The sequence below is a fragment of the Calonectris borealis genome, chromosome 4 (genome assembly GCF_964195595.1).
Source record: "Calonectris borealis chromosome 4, bCalBor7.hap1.2, whole genome shotgun sequence".
NCBI lineage: Eukaryota > Metazoa > Chordata > Aves > Procellariiformes > Procellariidae > Calonectris > Calonectris borealis.
In genome coordinates, this window is record NC_134315.1 from 32,798,918 (window position 1) to 32,813,281 (window position 14,364).

The window sequence follows — 14,364 nt, forward strand, 5'->3', positions numbered from 1 at the left end:
TGTGGTCACATAATTTGGCTGCGTAAACCAGCTTAAAGTGATTAAGTACTTCCCTTCATCTTGTGTCACTTCACTCTCCATCTGTCCTGAATGACAATCCACCAAGTGAACAGGGCAAATCCAAGATCTTCTTTCCCATTCATACTGAAATTCCTATTCAGTCTCTGAAGTACTAGATATACGCTTACTGCAATAACAACATACATCAAATAACCATTTATTTTTCTACATTTCAGTACTTGTTATAAATATTTTATTTCTACTTTTCCAACCTAATTTGCAATTCACATATATTTCCTCATATTTCTGTCATATTTCCTTTTTATAGCCATAAATCATATTTCTACTTTATAATTTCCTTTTAACTACTCTGGAAGACCTTTCTCTATTCCAATTATCTGCAGACTCACAGTCCTACAGCATAATCTTAAAATAAAAACTGAGGTACTGATGCACTCCTCTGCATATTAATTCTGGATATTAGAATATTATTAGAATATAAGTATGTAGGCATCTTCTGAAGTTTCCTTGATACATCAAGGCTCTCATCTTTCATCTAGTGAAGTAAATGGTTTTGATCAAAGACATACTGAACCTACTATAAGCATATACTTTAGTGTAATGAAAAAGATACTTGCGCCCCTTCACAGATTTTTCCCTGACATTGTTCTGGTGTCAAAGTAGATTTGACCTACACACCTCCTGCTATTAATCTGAGAAAGTTTCCATTAAAACTGAAGTATGCTACTTCCTGTCCTTCTCTGACTTCCGCCTTTCTACATAACTTTGCTATTTGACAAGGAAGAAGGCTTACAGGAGGTTCTAATGGCCTGCAAAGTTTTTATGCCTCTTCTTTTTGTTTCTCCTACTACTGCTAACAACCATGTGCAAGCCTTATTACAATTGCAATTCCCACGATGAGATCTATTATTATGTTTGAAATATGGAAACAAAGTGATCTTCAGCTAATTATATCAGCTCACAGAATGCAGACTTGGAGCTCCGTATACCTGAAAGGTTTTGTGTTTCAATAAATTATGAAAATAGTTGAACTCTATAGGACTATTACTATGACAAGTTTTTAATTAGCTTCTTATTTATTTTTAGAGGAAAAATATTACTGTTAACATATTAATTATCATTATAACAAAATTCAGTTTTATCCAGAAAGGACTTCAGATCTTGTGTTAAAACAGATTATACCACTCAGATATGCAGCAATAAGGGATGAAAGAAAATAAGGCAGCAGTTAAGAGAGTAATAGGAAACAAAATAAATTAGTTCTCCATAAGGGTGAGTAATATTTTCCAAACAATCTAGACTGGGTTATTTAGAAAAAGTGATACAGCTTATTTGCTGCATCTAAAAAACATAATTGGATTTGACTGCAGAACAGCAATGGCTTCTGATGGAAGACCTATGTGGTTTAGTTTGCAAATCCATTTTTGCCTTGCCTCTTTTTAAACATGATTAATAAAAAAGCCACATGTGCAAGTACAACTGATTTAGAAGAAGGTACCTAAACCTGTAACAAATCAAGTTACGCTATTGTTTTTAAGGGTCAGAGATAAAATCATGGTTAAATAAAGAATGCTATAGCCAAATCTGAATGAACTATATAGATCAGAAGAACGTGTAGGAGACAATACGAGAATTAAATTGCAGTCTCTTCTTCAAAAATCATAAATACTCTTTTCAAAAAAGCAAAATGTTTGTATAATTTGGATAAAATATTTTAAGTTTAATGGAAAAAAAAGTTTCTGATAATGTGCTTTTAGCCTTAACTGAGCAAACCACCTCAAAAGTCAGAGAAGAAAAAGACCTCAGTTATGTTGTCCAAAAAAGTAGGTGTTTTGCTTAGAATATAACTAGACAACCTCCACTTTGCTTAGTACTTCTTATACAGCTGCTAACTACAAGTTTGGTTTAAGAAAAAAAGAGGAAGACAAACTGTACTAACAGAGACACACAGTGAAAGTTTTTATAGAAAGAATTACAACCTTCTTTCGTAGCAATGTCTCAGAAAAAGGTATATTAAGCTATGTCTTTTTAATCTGTTTTCTCAAAAGTACTCTGGCAGGATAAAGCTGAGTCGCGATATATGCTTGCACTCTCACTGACGAGTGTGACCAATACAGTGTTTTCAAGTTCTGCTACAAGAATATCTTAGAGAGATTGTATTGCAATTAAAAGAAGTATGAAATAAAAGCATAGGGTAGAAAACTTTGTATCAAGATTTAAATAACAGAAGTAAAAGTCAAACAGATACTCTTGCTCTGTAACTGCAGGAGTGAAGATGACTCCACAATGCTATAGATGTTGTCCATTCATTGGGATGCTGTCCGTTAATATATAGTATTATAAGGGTAATATAAGGGATGGAAATATAAGGGTAAATATAAGGGATGGAAAAAGGGTTTAACCATGTGCAGAAAGGAACCTGTGAGTCCACCAGAAACTCAGCTCCTTATTCCTGCCTGTTTCCCAGCTCTTTGGCAATATGGTTACTTCATCATGCCTTTCTCTTCCCTCCCTACAAAGCTCTATGATACATGTTAAATTTGGCAGTAGGAGGCATCCCTGCGCAGAGGGGTAATAGTCAGCTGCAATTCTAACAACAGCTCTGAATAACAAAGCAAAGGTTGAATCTTTTTTCTTCTTTCCTTGAATGATAAAGTAGAAAAGAGCAAACACAGTTAAAAGAAAAAGGAAAAGTAACGATGGAAGGAAGAACAAGAAGTCTAAATTAAATCAGCCAACTGCCTAATTTTAAAATGAGAGACTCTTAATAGAGAAATATATAGCTGTAATATCTTTAAAACAAAAAGTCCTACTTCTGACTCCATATTTTTTTTTATCTGGGAAATATATCGATTACTAGCCTGTTTCTACTATACCTTCCTCCCTGGAATAGGCTGCCTATATAAAAATTTACAAATAAAAATGCTACAGAAATAATCAATGAGAAGCTGTAAACTTAATCTTTCAAGTTTTTATTAATCAAGAATTTCTTATACTGCCTTATGATAGATTGCTTTTTAAAGCTGTGCATTACAAAAGCATTCTTCTGAATTGAAAAAAAAATAATGTAAAATAAATTCCACATTGCCATAGTGGCTTATAAATGCCCATGAGATGGGCATGCTTTAAAGAATTAATTACCAAAATGCATCATTTATTGGACCCGTTCACAGTCAAGTGTTTCGAAAGAGACACTATTCACAGCTAAGCAAGACAATAAAATCAGGTTTTCATTGTAGTACCACACTTAAATAACTACATGTGAGAGTTTCATCTCCAGATAAGCACAGCTTATTTTTGCTTTCTGATATTCATTTTTTGTTTTCTCTGTTCTTCCATAACTCCTTTCCTATATCCACCCCAAGGCTACATGATTATCAAAACAGAGGCTTGAGACAAATACACTACAAAAAAATTTCTGGTTGATGTTTGACATTATGATGTCTTGCCAGATCTCATTAGTCATACCATGTCATATAGACTAATGCAGTCTGATTGATGCAACTCACAGAGACTCATCATCTTTCACGTGTTTGCTGAACAATTTAAAGGTATCACACAATCTTTGGACAGAATTCAAGGAGCTACTATATGAAAGAAAGATTTTGTTATTTTATTTTTGCATGAAGATAGAATTTTTTTTTTACCCTTTGGGAGATTTTTTTTTTTAAATACTTTTCTTGAAATTGCATGGATCATACAACATTTAGTCTTCAGTAGGAAATCTATGTTAAATAATTTCAGCTTTAGACTGAAGTCAACAGTAAAGCATAGATGTCTTATTATAGCTTTATTATTTGGCTGCAGATTAGTATGCTGCAAAAAGCCTTTTAGGGATACAGAAATTGGAATATGAGGTTATTCTGTCTCAGCCTTCCAGAAATGTTCATTCATTTAGAAATCTCATACTCTTCCCTTCATTCTGTGGGATAATATTTTTTTTCCTCTAACAAGATGACGGAAGGGTTAACCTAGAGTGGGCCCTAGGGATTTAAAGCATAAAATTTTGAAACTAGCCTTTTATAGCCTCATTATAAGATAGTTTACTAATGAAATCTGATTTCAAGACAAGATGACTATCCAGAGATTAGAAAAAAAGATCCCAACTTCATTAAATTACTTTTGAATGAACACAAAAGAAGACAATTAAAAAGTGATTTTAAAAACTTAATTACTTTTTCAAATTACAATTACAAAACACCTTAACAAGTTTATCTAACGAAACTGCCTGAAATGCTGGACATTAGCCTGTTTAATGGAAAATAATTTGTGTTTAACTTCATGACCTAAATGACAACACTTAGAACATGATAAATCCCCCAATATGCATATTTTCTTTGTGATATTTAAATGCTGCCTAAATCTTTCTCTTTTTGTGTGTGTGTGTGTGCGCGCGCAAGTAATTAAAGTCAATGTTTTTATTCTTTTAACCCTAAAATAATTTTTCTAGTTCAATGAAAAAATTTCTTTGAAAATTCAATCCTAACTCTTTCTATTTTTCATTTTAGCCACAGGAGGAAAATCAATTACTTGTACAATCAGCTCTAGTAGTGAGATTCTCTGGTAGGACTAAACAGGTATACAGTAATCCCTGAAACTTCAGATGACTATATCAAAGCAGCATTAACTTAGGTTTTCCTAGCCTTTTTTTTTTTTTTTCTTTTTTTTTTTTTTTAATTTGGGCAGGGGAGCTTAATATAAATACACATACAGTCAGCTGTATTTCTAGAATTAAGAAGAAAATCCTGTTCCTTTCACAAGGAACAATCTTATATCCCATGCTAAGCACCATTGAATAAATTTTCATTAGTTGTTCTGCTTTCTATACCACTGATGTCAACAGGTGCTGTGGGAACTCAGGCCACTTTGAAGTTAAAGACAGTTGAACAGTGCTTTGCTTTTGAAGTCTGTTGTGGTTTAACCCGGCAGGCAGTCAAACACCACGCAGCCGCTCGCTCACTCCCCCCACCACCCAGTGGGATGGGGACAGAATTGGAAGGGTAAGAGTAAGAAAACTCGTGGGTTGAAATAAAGACAGTTTAATAGAACAGAAAAGGAAGAGAAAATAATAATGATAATAATAATAACAACAACAGTAATAATAATAATAATAATAATCATAATGATAGAATATACAAAATGAGTGATGCACAGTGCAATTTCTCACCACCTGCGCTGATCGATAACCAAGTAGCAATCGCTACTTCCTGGAACACCCCTACCATTCATATACTGAGCATGAAGTCACATGATATGGAATACCCTGTTGGCCAGCTGGAACAGCTGTCCCAGCTATGCTCCCTCCCAGCCTCTTGTGCGCTTGGTAGCACATGGAAGCTGAATGTCCTTGACTAGCAGCGTACTTAGCAACAACTAAAAACATCGGTGTGCTATCAACATTCTTCTCATACTAAATCCAAAACACAGCACTAAGAAGAAATTTAACTCTATCCCAGCCAAAACCAGGACAAAGTCTGATAAAAAAAATTACCATGACATCTACAATTTATGATTACATTTCTTAATGGCAGGAAATCTAATCCGCAGTGCCATTTGTAAGATGTTTTATCTTTAAACTTGTGATAGATGCTTTGAAATCTCCTGTGTCGATGGTATGTTTAAGATTAACTTTCTCAGTATTTAATATTCTGATCAAGTTTGAACCTTAGCAGGATTCAGTAGGATTATCTTTTTTCTTCTTGTGTTATTCCAGTTATTGTCTTAGGTTTTACTATGGTAAAATTCTTGTACAACTACTATCTATGAAGAATTGCTGCTGACTCAACAAAACACTGATGTCTCCCTCTTGTAACCCCAAGTTTGGTAAACCAATACAATTTAGTGTGTTATAATTGATACTGCAACATCACTAAACTGCCTGCTTGTAAAAGCCTTTTCTTTTGGTTTAGCAGGATTAAAACAGATTGCTTGGCTAGAGAAAACAGACAGAGGTCAGATAGGAATGAAAGAGGAAGAAAAGTTATCCCACATATACTGGCAAGCAACAGTCTTGAGGCTTATGAAGAAAGTTCAGTCATAGCTTGACTCTGGACTTCCTGGATCTATTTTAATGCTGTATCTGGCATTACACACAAGTAGAACTACCTAATATTTTTTTTTAAAAGGCTTAAAGTTGCTAGTAATGCATTTCTTAGTTTTACAGACCAGAAAGGGATATCTTATCATAATCACCATAAACTAGAACCACCTTATACTGTCTACACAATTGAACTTTCAAACTAGTAAGTTTATTTCAAACTCTGTAAAGCAGGCATCCCCAGATATAGACTGACCTAAAGCTAAATACCCCTGACTGGTGAAACAATTCAAGTTTTGTATCTTATTCTAGATTATGAATGGATAGCTCAAGTCCAGCCTAAGTTCAGATAAGATTTTATTAAGCGGTCAAAGTTAAAGCATTTATCTACAACAAACTTAGGTAACCGATTTTGTTTTTATAAGCTAACACTTTTCTAACATCAAATGAGTTACTGATATATATATATATGTAATGATGACAGTTAAATAACAATGAGAATTATTTTTCTTATTTTATTGAACAAATATTCAAGTCAAGACAAGGTTTCTACTTCCTACACTTCGGCTGAGCCTCCTAAATTAAAGCAGAGTACATATCTTTAATTCACATGGAAGTTAGACTTGATACTTTGTATACAGAAAAAACAAAGATCATAGCATATAACAATAGTTTTTATTATTGTGAAGGGGCATTACCTAAACAAATGGCATAGGTACCACAAAACAATGCTTAATGATAACATATAAAAGCCAAATCACTGTGGTGAGGGTGATTTGTACCATAGTTGGTCCTGCAGAGTTTAAATTCAAATCTGCCTTTATAGTAATTGATTTTTAGATTATGCAATATTTTTTGGTTGGTCAAGCAATCACTGATGATGAGAAGACTCCTCTCCATTGGATGAAAATTTTGTAGAAGACTGATAGATTAATTATTACTACAGGTATGAAAAAAAAAATTTCCATTTAGAAACCTTATTATTACCGTACCTGTTACTTTTAGTCTGTCGGCTCCAATGACAATCTCATCTTCATCTGCAGAAAACAATACTTTTCCACTTTCACTTGCCCTCACTTCAAATCTCTTACACTGGGCCTCCACAGCATCAGCTCCTGAAATCAAGGAAGTGAATGTTTCATCTAAGATATTTTGTAAGAATAAAAGTAATCATCATCATACATGGAATATCCAAAACATGTGGAATACATGAGGCTTTTATAAAATACTTGGCTTTCTGTATGCCTGGTAGGTAATTTGTATTTTAAAATATTGTTAAATTAATTTACAGAGCAACTATTTCATTATTGCATATCAGGATAGAATTTAAAGTAACTATGAAAAACATCTATTTCAGTGTCATGTGTAGAAGTCAACACAAGAGTTCAGAATGTACTTAAACTCTGAAATCTTGAAATGTCAATTCAGACAGAGCTTCCTGGGGTTTGCTCAGCTTCAATTGCAGTTTCTTGCTGATGGAAAAAAAGATAACCAAAAAAGATGTTGGTCTTCATAAAGACCAACAAATCAACAGAGCAGAAAAGGGTATTTTTCACTCAGTTCTACCGCAAACTTGAACAGCAAAATAATAATAAAAAAAAAAATCCAACAAAACAAACAAAAAAATGAACTGAGATGTCACAATTTATCTCATATTCTATGAAACAAAACTCCCAAATGTCTCAAAGCTCCAAAACCCTAAAATAATTCTGAAATCAAACAGGCCTATGGAATTGCATCTAAGAGTGCAATTAAAAAAAGGTTGCAGGTACCAAAACTCTGTTAAATTTACTAGGCTTTTCAATTTACAGGTCTTATCTTTATTCTTCAGTGTTTTGTCTGCTAAATTGTTTCTGAAAATTTTTATTTTATTTTATTAATAAGTGAAAGCAAAACTTTAGTTCTGAAAATGGTATTGAAAAGCAATGAATTGCAAATAGCACAACCAGCTGTCAAGGCAAATTACAAGATTTCAGGGAATAATTGTTTGACAATTTTTTCATTGATCCCTTATTAGATTTCTGTTGTACACCTGGAATGACCCATCAATCTATATGGGTAAAAATTATGGGGAAGGCATTATGGACAAAGAAATCCATGTATGTCATTTCAGTTTATCAATCTGGCTTATAGGTTTGTAAAAAACACCTCCTTCCATAATCTGGAAGTTTTCAGTTTAATATGCAAATGCACATTATTAAAATATATAATAAGAAATATAAAAGCTGTGATAACTAATTTTGGAAGAGGAATTGCCATAGCAGCCCTTAATTTGCAGAATCAGCTATAAAATCAAAACAACAATTCTTCTTACTTTCAGATGAACTTACATTTGTACTCTGAAAAATTTCTGGTTATTTTTAATTCATGAATGTAAAAAGCAATTGAAAAGCAATTATAAAAATACTTGTGATGCCCCATTTTCTTGAAGTCAGACATGTTTATTCTGTGTAAAAGTGTAAAATGGTATTTTCTCCTGCTCTCTGTACAACTGAACTTTATCTTAAATGTGATAATCAGGTTTTTGGCTTTGTTTTGAAAAACTACTAAATTTTTGTAAAGACAGACAGGGACAGATTTCAGATAACCTAATGTTAGCCATGGGATAAACGGTACACCTCACAAACATTCCAGGATGCTCACTAATAAAAGGTATAATAAAACCTAATTCTCCATCAGGATAAATGTAATCATAATATATATTCACAAATAGCTGTCTTACTGCATTCATCCATTACTCTTAAATACTTTCCAAAGGTCAGCGGTGGTGTCCCTGATACTGTTGCCCCCAGGCACATCTGAATTATTTGTTTAAAATCCTAGCATTTAGTTAGTGATGCACGCTAGCAATACAGTTGGGAAAGATACTCTGTTCTTTTGCACCTTCACAGGTAAAGATATCTTTTTAAAAAGCTGTTAAATACATATTTACATATATTTGTTATATGAATGCTTATTTTATGAAAGCCAGTGAGATCTAGGCATTATCAGGCCTCTGGTGAGTTCAACAAACGGTTGTGTATCTGTCCAGTGGCAGAAACACAAAAGGAAATTAGAAAGTCAATTTATCAATTTTTTCAATTTTACTTATTAGGTTGCAAATATGTTAAGCTTATATGTTGTTTTGCAAAACAATTCCATTGCAAAATAAATCATACTGATGTTGATTATATCCAGTTACTCTATGAAATTAGGACGACCACATAACTCAGATTACTGTAAGAACTTTAATAAAACAAATGATATTACTATTTAATTTATTTGGAAGAAGGAGAAAATATAATAAATTATAGACTGGTTTAAAATACTTGCAGAAATTGCAGATGACCTTTTATAGATGACTTTGGAAGATTATATGATCCACTGATAATCTACACACAGCTATGATTCAATGTTCAAAATGATATATGACAGTCATGAGCAAACACTGTTCACACTAGTAAAAACAAGGTGTAATCCCCTTTAGATAGCACTACACAAAAATGTTTATTCTAGAATGGTTCTCGTGGTTCAGAATGGGAAGACCTGTGGAGGCTGAAAAGATCAATGTTTTCTTGTTGAATATAAGTGCTTCCAGAAACCTTGTGGTTTGAATGAAGATGTCTGAGATGAGATCAAAGTTGTTGCTAAAATTATTGGTGACAAAACAAGTGGTAGCTTCAAATTTGAAATAAGAATGCACACTGCTATTTAGCCATTTCATTATGGTTGGAAGAACAATTGTGCCCTCTCTGTGTACCATTAATATTTTGCCACTGTGTTCTCTGGAGGGAAAAAACCCGGTCTGTTACTGAGTTGTTTAGGTTGCCCTAATAAAATCATACACGGAAAGGTTCAAAATCAAATAGCCTTACTATGGTAAACAGAGAAACCATTTACATTTTACATAAGCCTTTTATAATGTCTAGCTTTTATTCATTGATATATATTTTCTTACTGTTTCTGTTGAAATTTTTTTCAGAATTGAAAAAAATTCTGATGCTATCAAAACATTCAATTTTGATACAGTTTTGGAATAGTGTTTACTTTTGGTTTGAAAATATTTGTTCTTTATTTTGAAATATTTAAAATGCATAAAATTAAAAGGCATTAATTTAATGAAAAAAATTCTGAAAGCCATATTAAAATTGACCTAAAATATATTCCTTTGAAAAAAAATTGGAAGCAATCATTTTTCCTGTTTTAGTGACAAGTTTGATTTCAAAATCTCAAAATTCTTCTGGAATTGTATATTTATCTTTCTGCACAAGTCTAGTTTTCCATAATTTTGTAAATTTCATTCTGTTCAAAGATAGGTCTCAGAATAGAATGTATTACACTTCATGAGGGCTGCATTTTGAATCATTATTGGAAAGCATAGGTAAGAATTCTGTCGTAGAAGTATATCTCAGTTAACAAGAAATATGAATTGTATTTTAAAAAAATAAGCACATGGCTTCAGGTTGCTTAACAACTACCATAATGTTCTATGTGAAACTCTTGATACCAGAACATATTATCAAATATAGTATTGATAGACTATCACAATAATCAAGAAGATCACACACTTTAAAGTCTTTAAACACTACTATATACGAAGCATGGTATTCTTATTTCCCCCATTTTGCAGAAGGAAAAGACGTTGCACAAGACATAAGGGTACCATGAGTCCCTAAAATGCAGACAACTCCTACCGGTAAGTGCATTTATGGTGCTCAGTATTTGGTCCCCCTGCACGTGCTGGACTGGTGATGCCTGCTGGGCACCCTGTCTGAGTGCTTGCATTTCCTTTGGAGGGAAACTGCAGCAAGGAGGAGGAGAGAGAGCCCTTCAGTCTCACTTCAACAGTCAGAGAGCATACTTCAGTCAAGTTTTGGGGAAACAATCTGAGGCCAAAAAGCTGAAAATCCCTCCTGCAACATCTAGGTAAAGGTAAGTCAGTATATTTGTTCTTTAACAGGTAAAAAACCCAGGTAGGCATTCTGCTTTACATGAAGCATTGTCTGGAGAGCCATTTGTAAAAATTCCATGCTTATTCATGGAGACAGGTAATGAGAACGTAACAAAGGCGACAAACTTTTTAGCAGTGCCTGTTGTGACAGGACAAGGGGGAATGGTTTTAAACTAAAAGAAGGTAGATTCGACTAGATAGAAGGAAGAAAGTTTTTGCAATGAGGGTGTTGAAACACTGGAACAGGTTGCCCAGAGAGGTGGTAGATGTCCCATGCCTGGCAACATTCAAGGTCAGGTTGGACGGGGCTCTGAGCAACCTGATCTAGTTGAAGATGTCCCTGCTCATTGCAGGGGGGTTGGACTAGATGACCTTTAAAGGTCTCTTCCAAACTATTCTATGATTCTATGCAAAACAAAACACTCCACTCAACTGACTAGAAAAAAAATAATACAATACAACCAGTGTTTTATTGTCATGGCCCAGGAGACTTGCCTTTTAGCAGTGATGGGTTGCAAAGCAAGGAGTACACCACAGTATGCTGCCTGCCTGACAACAGTAGCATCCTTGCAGGGACAGGAAAGCAAAGCTGAAAAAGGATGGAAGGCTGGACCTGTCCTTGTCCCGCAACCATAGTTACAGCTCAGGAAACCGAAGGATAATTTCAAATAACTTAATACTAACTAGTTTCATCTTTATTTAAGAGCTGATGATTGCTTAGCTACCTAAAAGTAGCATTACAAATACTGTGATACTGTTAATTTACATGCATGAAAGTTGTTAGTTCTGTAAAGAAAAGGGATTAACAGAAAACGTGAGAGAAATCAAGGAGAAAAAAGACCTGCCACATTTCTACTCATTATATATCACTGCAAGTGACAGCCCATGTTTCAATAACTGCCTTTTAAAACTTGCGATGTATTTAGGATAATACAGCTTTTCATGAAGAACGACTTACAGAACAATGATATGCAGCTTCTACAAAGAAATGCATATATTTTAGATGCTCAGCATTTGTGCTTCTTCAGCATCACATTGTAAAGAAGCACACCTAGAATTCAGCTAGTCCAAAGTATCATTACAGGATATAACTCTAGTTTTTTATGCTAAAAGAAATGGGCTTTTACTTTATGTTGCACTCAGAACTTAACAGCGCATCACTTAGTATTACTCACTTATTGTTGAAACAGTGGTTAGTGTATTCAAACCTCTTGAGATTGCTAACAAAACATAATACATGTTAAGTTTGTCTCTGACGTAGAACCAGTTGTGAATGATATGAAAATGGTTTTGAAAAGTTAAACTGCCTACAGAGTAATCAAAGCTATCAAAATGGAATTCTGTTTCATTACATTTTCATTTCCCAGTTGAAATAAGAGTAAACAGTTGCATGTGCAGTGTATTAGTGTATTATCTTCTTAGCTGTAATGCAAATTGCTGTATTCCAAAAACACTCTACAAACATACCAGCTATGTTAAAAATGGTACAAAGCATAAAACTCTTCATTTTAGCAATAGTGAAGATGTGTTAAATGAAAATGTTGGGCAGTACATACAACATGGATACAGAAAATTATGGTACTGTAACCCAGATTAAAACTAATAGAAATTAAATTTCAAGACAAGAACTGTGTCTATTTTGAATTTGTACAGTGCCTAGCTTGACTTATTAAGTAATACAATAATAACCATGAAGAACGCATGCTTTTAACATTTTGCTTTTTAAAGTCAATGATGCCTTGTAATATTTTATTATTATTCAGGAAAACAAATCATAACCACTGCTTGGAATTATAGTAAGTACTACCAAGAACTCACCAGTCTTCCAAGGCTAGATATGATTACAAAGATATAATTTTAAAGACAGAAGGGTAAACACTCCATTTACCAAATACAATTTAATGTTGATCAGGTAAAAATCTTGATTTGTACAATAACATATTCACATGATAGAAGTGTAAACTGTTGGTGGTTGTTATTAAGAGATAAGATCAAATTTTCTGTATGTCATAAGTGTGCATAGGTACTTCAGGTGGGGTTTTTTTTGGCATTACTACAAAGCTTATTGCTGTGGAAATTGCTGCTCATCCTGGGTAGCAGATAGTGGCTTTTTTCATTGTTTGGAGAGCATATAAAGTCATTACAGCTTGCTGGCCAGTTTGGATTTCCCCTACCAGCAGATTGAACCTCTTCTCAACTAATTCTGTGGTTATGTATATTTTGCTTTATAATGCACTGTATCATGTTTTTTTGCTGTGGGAAAGATATTCAGGTTTGAGGTCCTTTTTTTTCCCTGAGTATTCTCCACAAAGTTCATCTCCCTTCCGATTTTCCATAAAGTGATATAATGCTTGTATGATACTTGTGAACATAAGAAGCGATGTAGAAAGTCATTACTGTGGAGACAAGATACACAAACTAAAAGTCATAATTTCTCTAACGGCAACAGTTTCCAGCCGAACATTACTTTAGACTTAGTTTTTAGATTTTTAAGACTATCTAATACTGCTTATTACTCATTTAGCACACAAAATATGTTTTGGACTTTAACCCTACATATTAAGAAGATCATATGTTCTTTCTTTATCAGCAGTAAAGCGCTCCACTCCCACTCCTATCAACAACAATGAAAGTAACACGAATGTTAAAAACAGGGTAAGGCTAACATTTGCTTTGCTTTGTCTTCTGGTCTGTTTCCAGCCACCAACAATGCATTTCCATTCATTTTCAACTTACTGAAATATAAGCTGAAACTGAGATGCATGACTAATAGTAAATATCAACAATACTAAATGCACAAGAAGTTACATTTTTTCTCTTCTGTTGATAAAGACATTTTGTGTGCTTATATCAGATGTAGAGGAACACTAGAAGTTGTGTTTGGTTTCTAAATCACCTTCCGTGTCCACCTGGCAGACAACAAATTCAGACATAGAAATAGATAAGAAATCAACCACTCGAAATTAAATATAGGGCCTAGAATTCAAAGGGAATTACCACAAATTTATGATCTTTGTAAATGCAAAACATAATGAAATTCAATGTACTGTCTTCTGATTCTTCAATGAAAAATGGGTTATTTAAATATTTATTAAATTCAGGGTATTTTTGGATGACAAAGAAAATTACTTTTATGAGAACGTGTTGATGCTTCTGAGATTGGAGATAAAAGAGATAAAGGATTTTTAATAAAGATTCAACCCCCGGCTGGGTCTAAAATCAATATTTGTGAAATATACACCTAGATAAAATTTTGTTAATATTCATAGGAATGTTTTGAACACCAGAGGTCTCAGAAATTTTTCAGTGAATGCAAATGCAATAATGCAAATCAAGGACTCATACCAGCTCAATAGAAGCATTGAGGAATTTGAAT

The 14,364-nt window shown here is 33.6% G+C and overlaps 1 protein-coding gene across 1 annotated transcript in view; it reads right to left on the reverse strand.

Moving 5' to 3' along the window:
* SGCZ (sarcoglycan zeta) overlaps positions 1-14,364 on the reverse strand; it is a 235,618-nt gene that overhangs the window by 47,934 nt on the left and 173,320 nt on the right. The window contains 1 exon segment of the mRNA XM_075149161.1: positions 7,051-7,173. Coding sequence (XP_075005262.1) covers positions 7,051-7,173 — 123 coding nt within the window.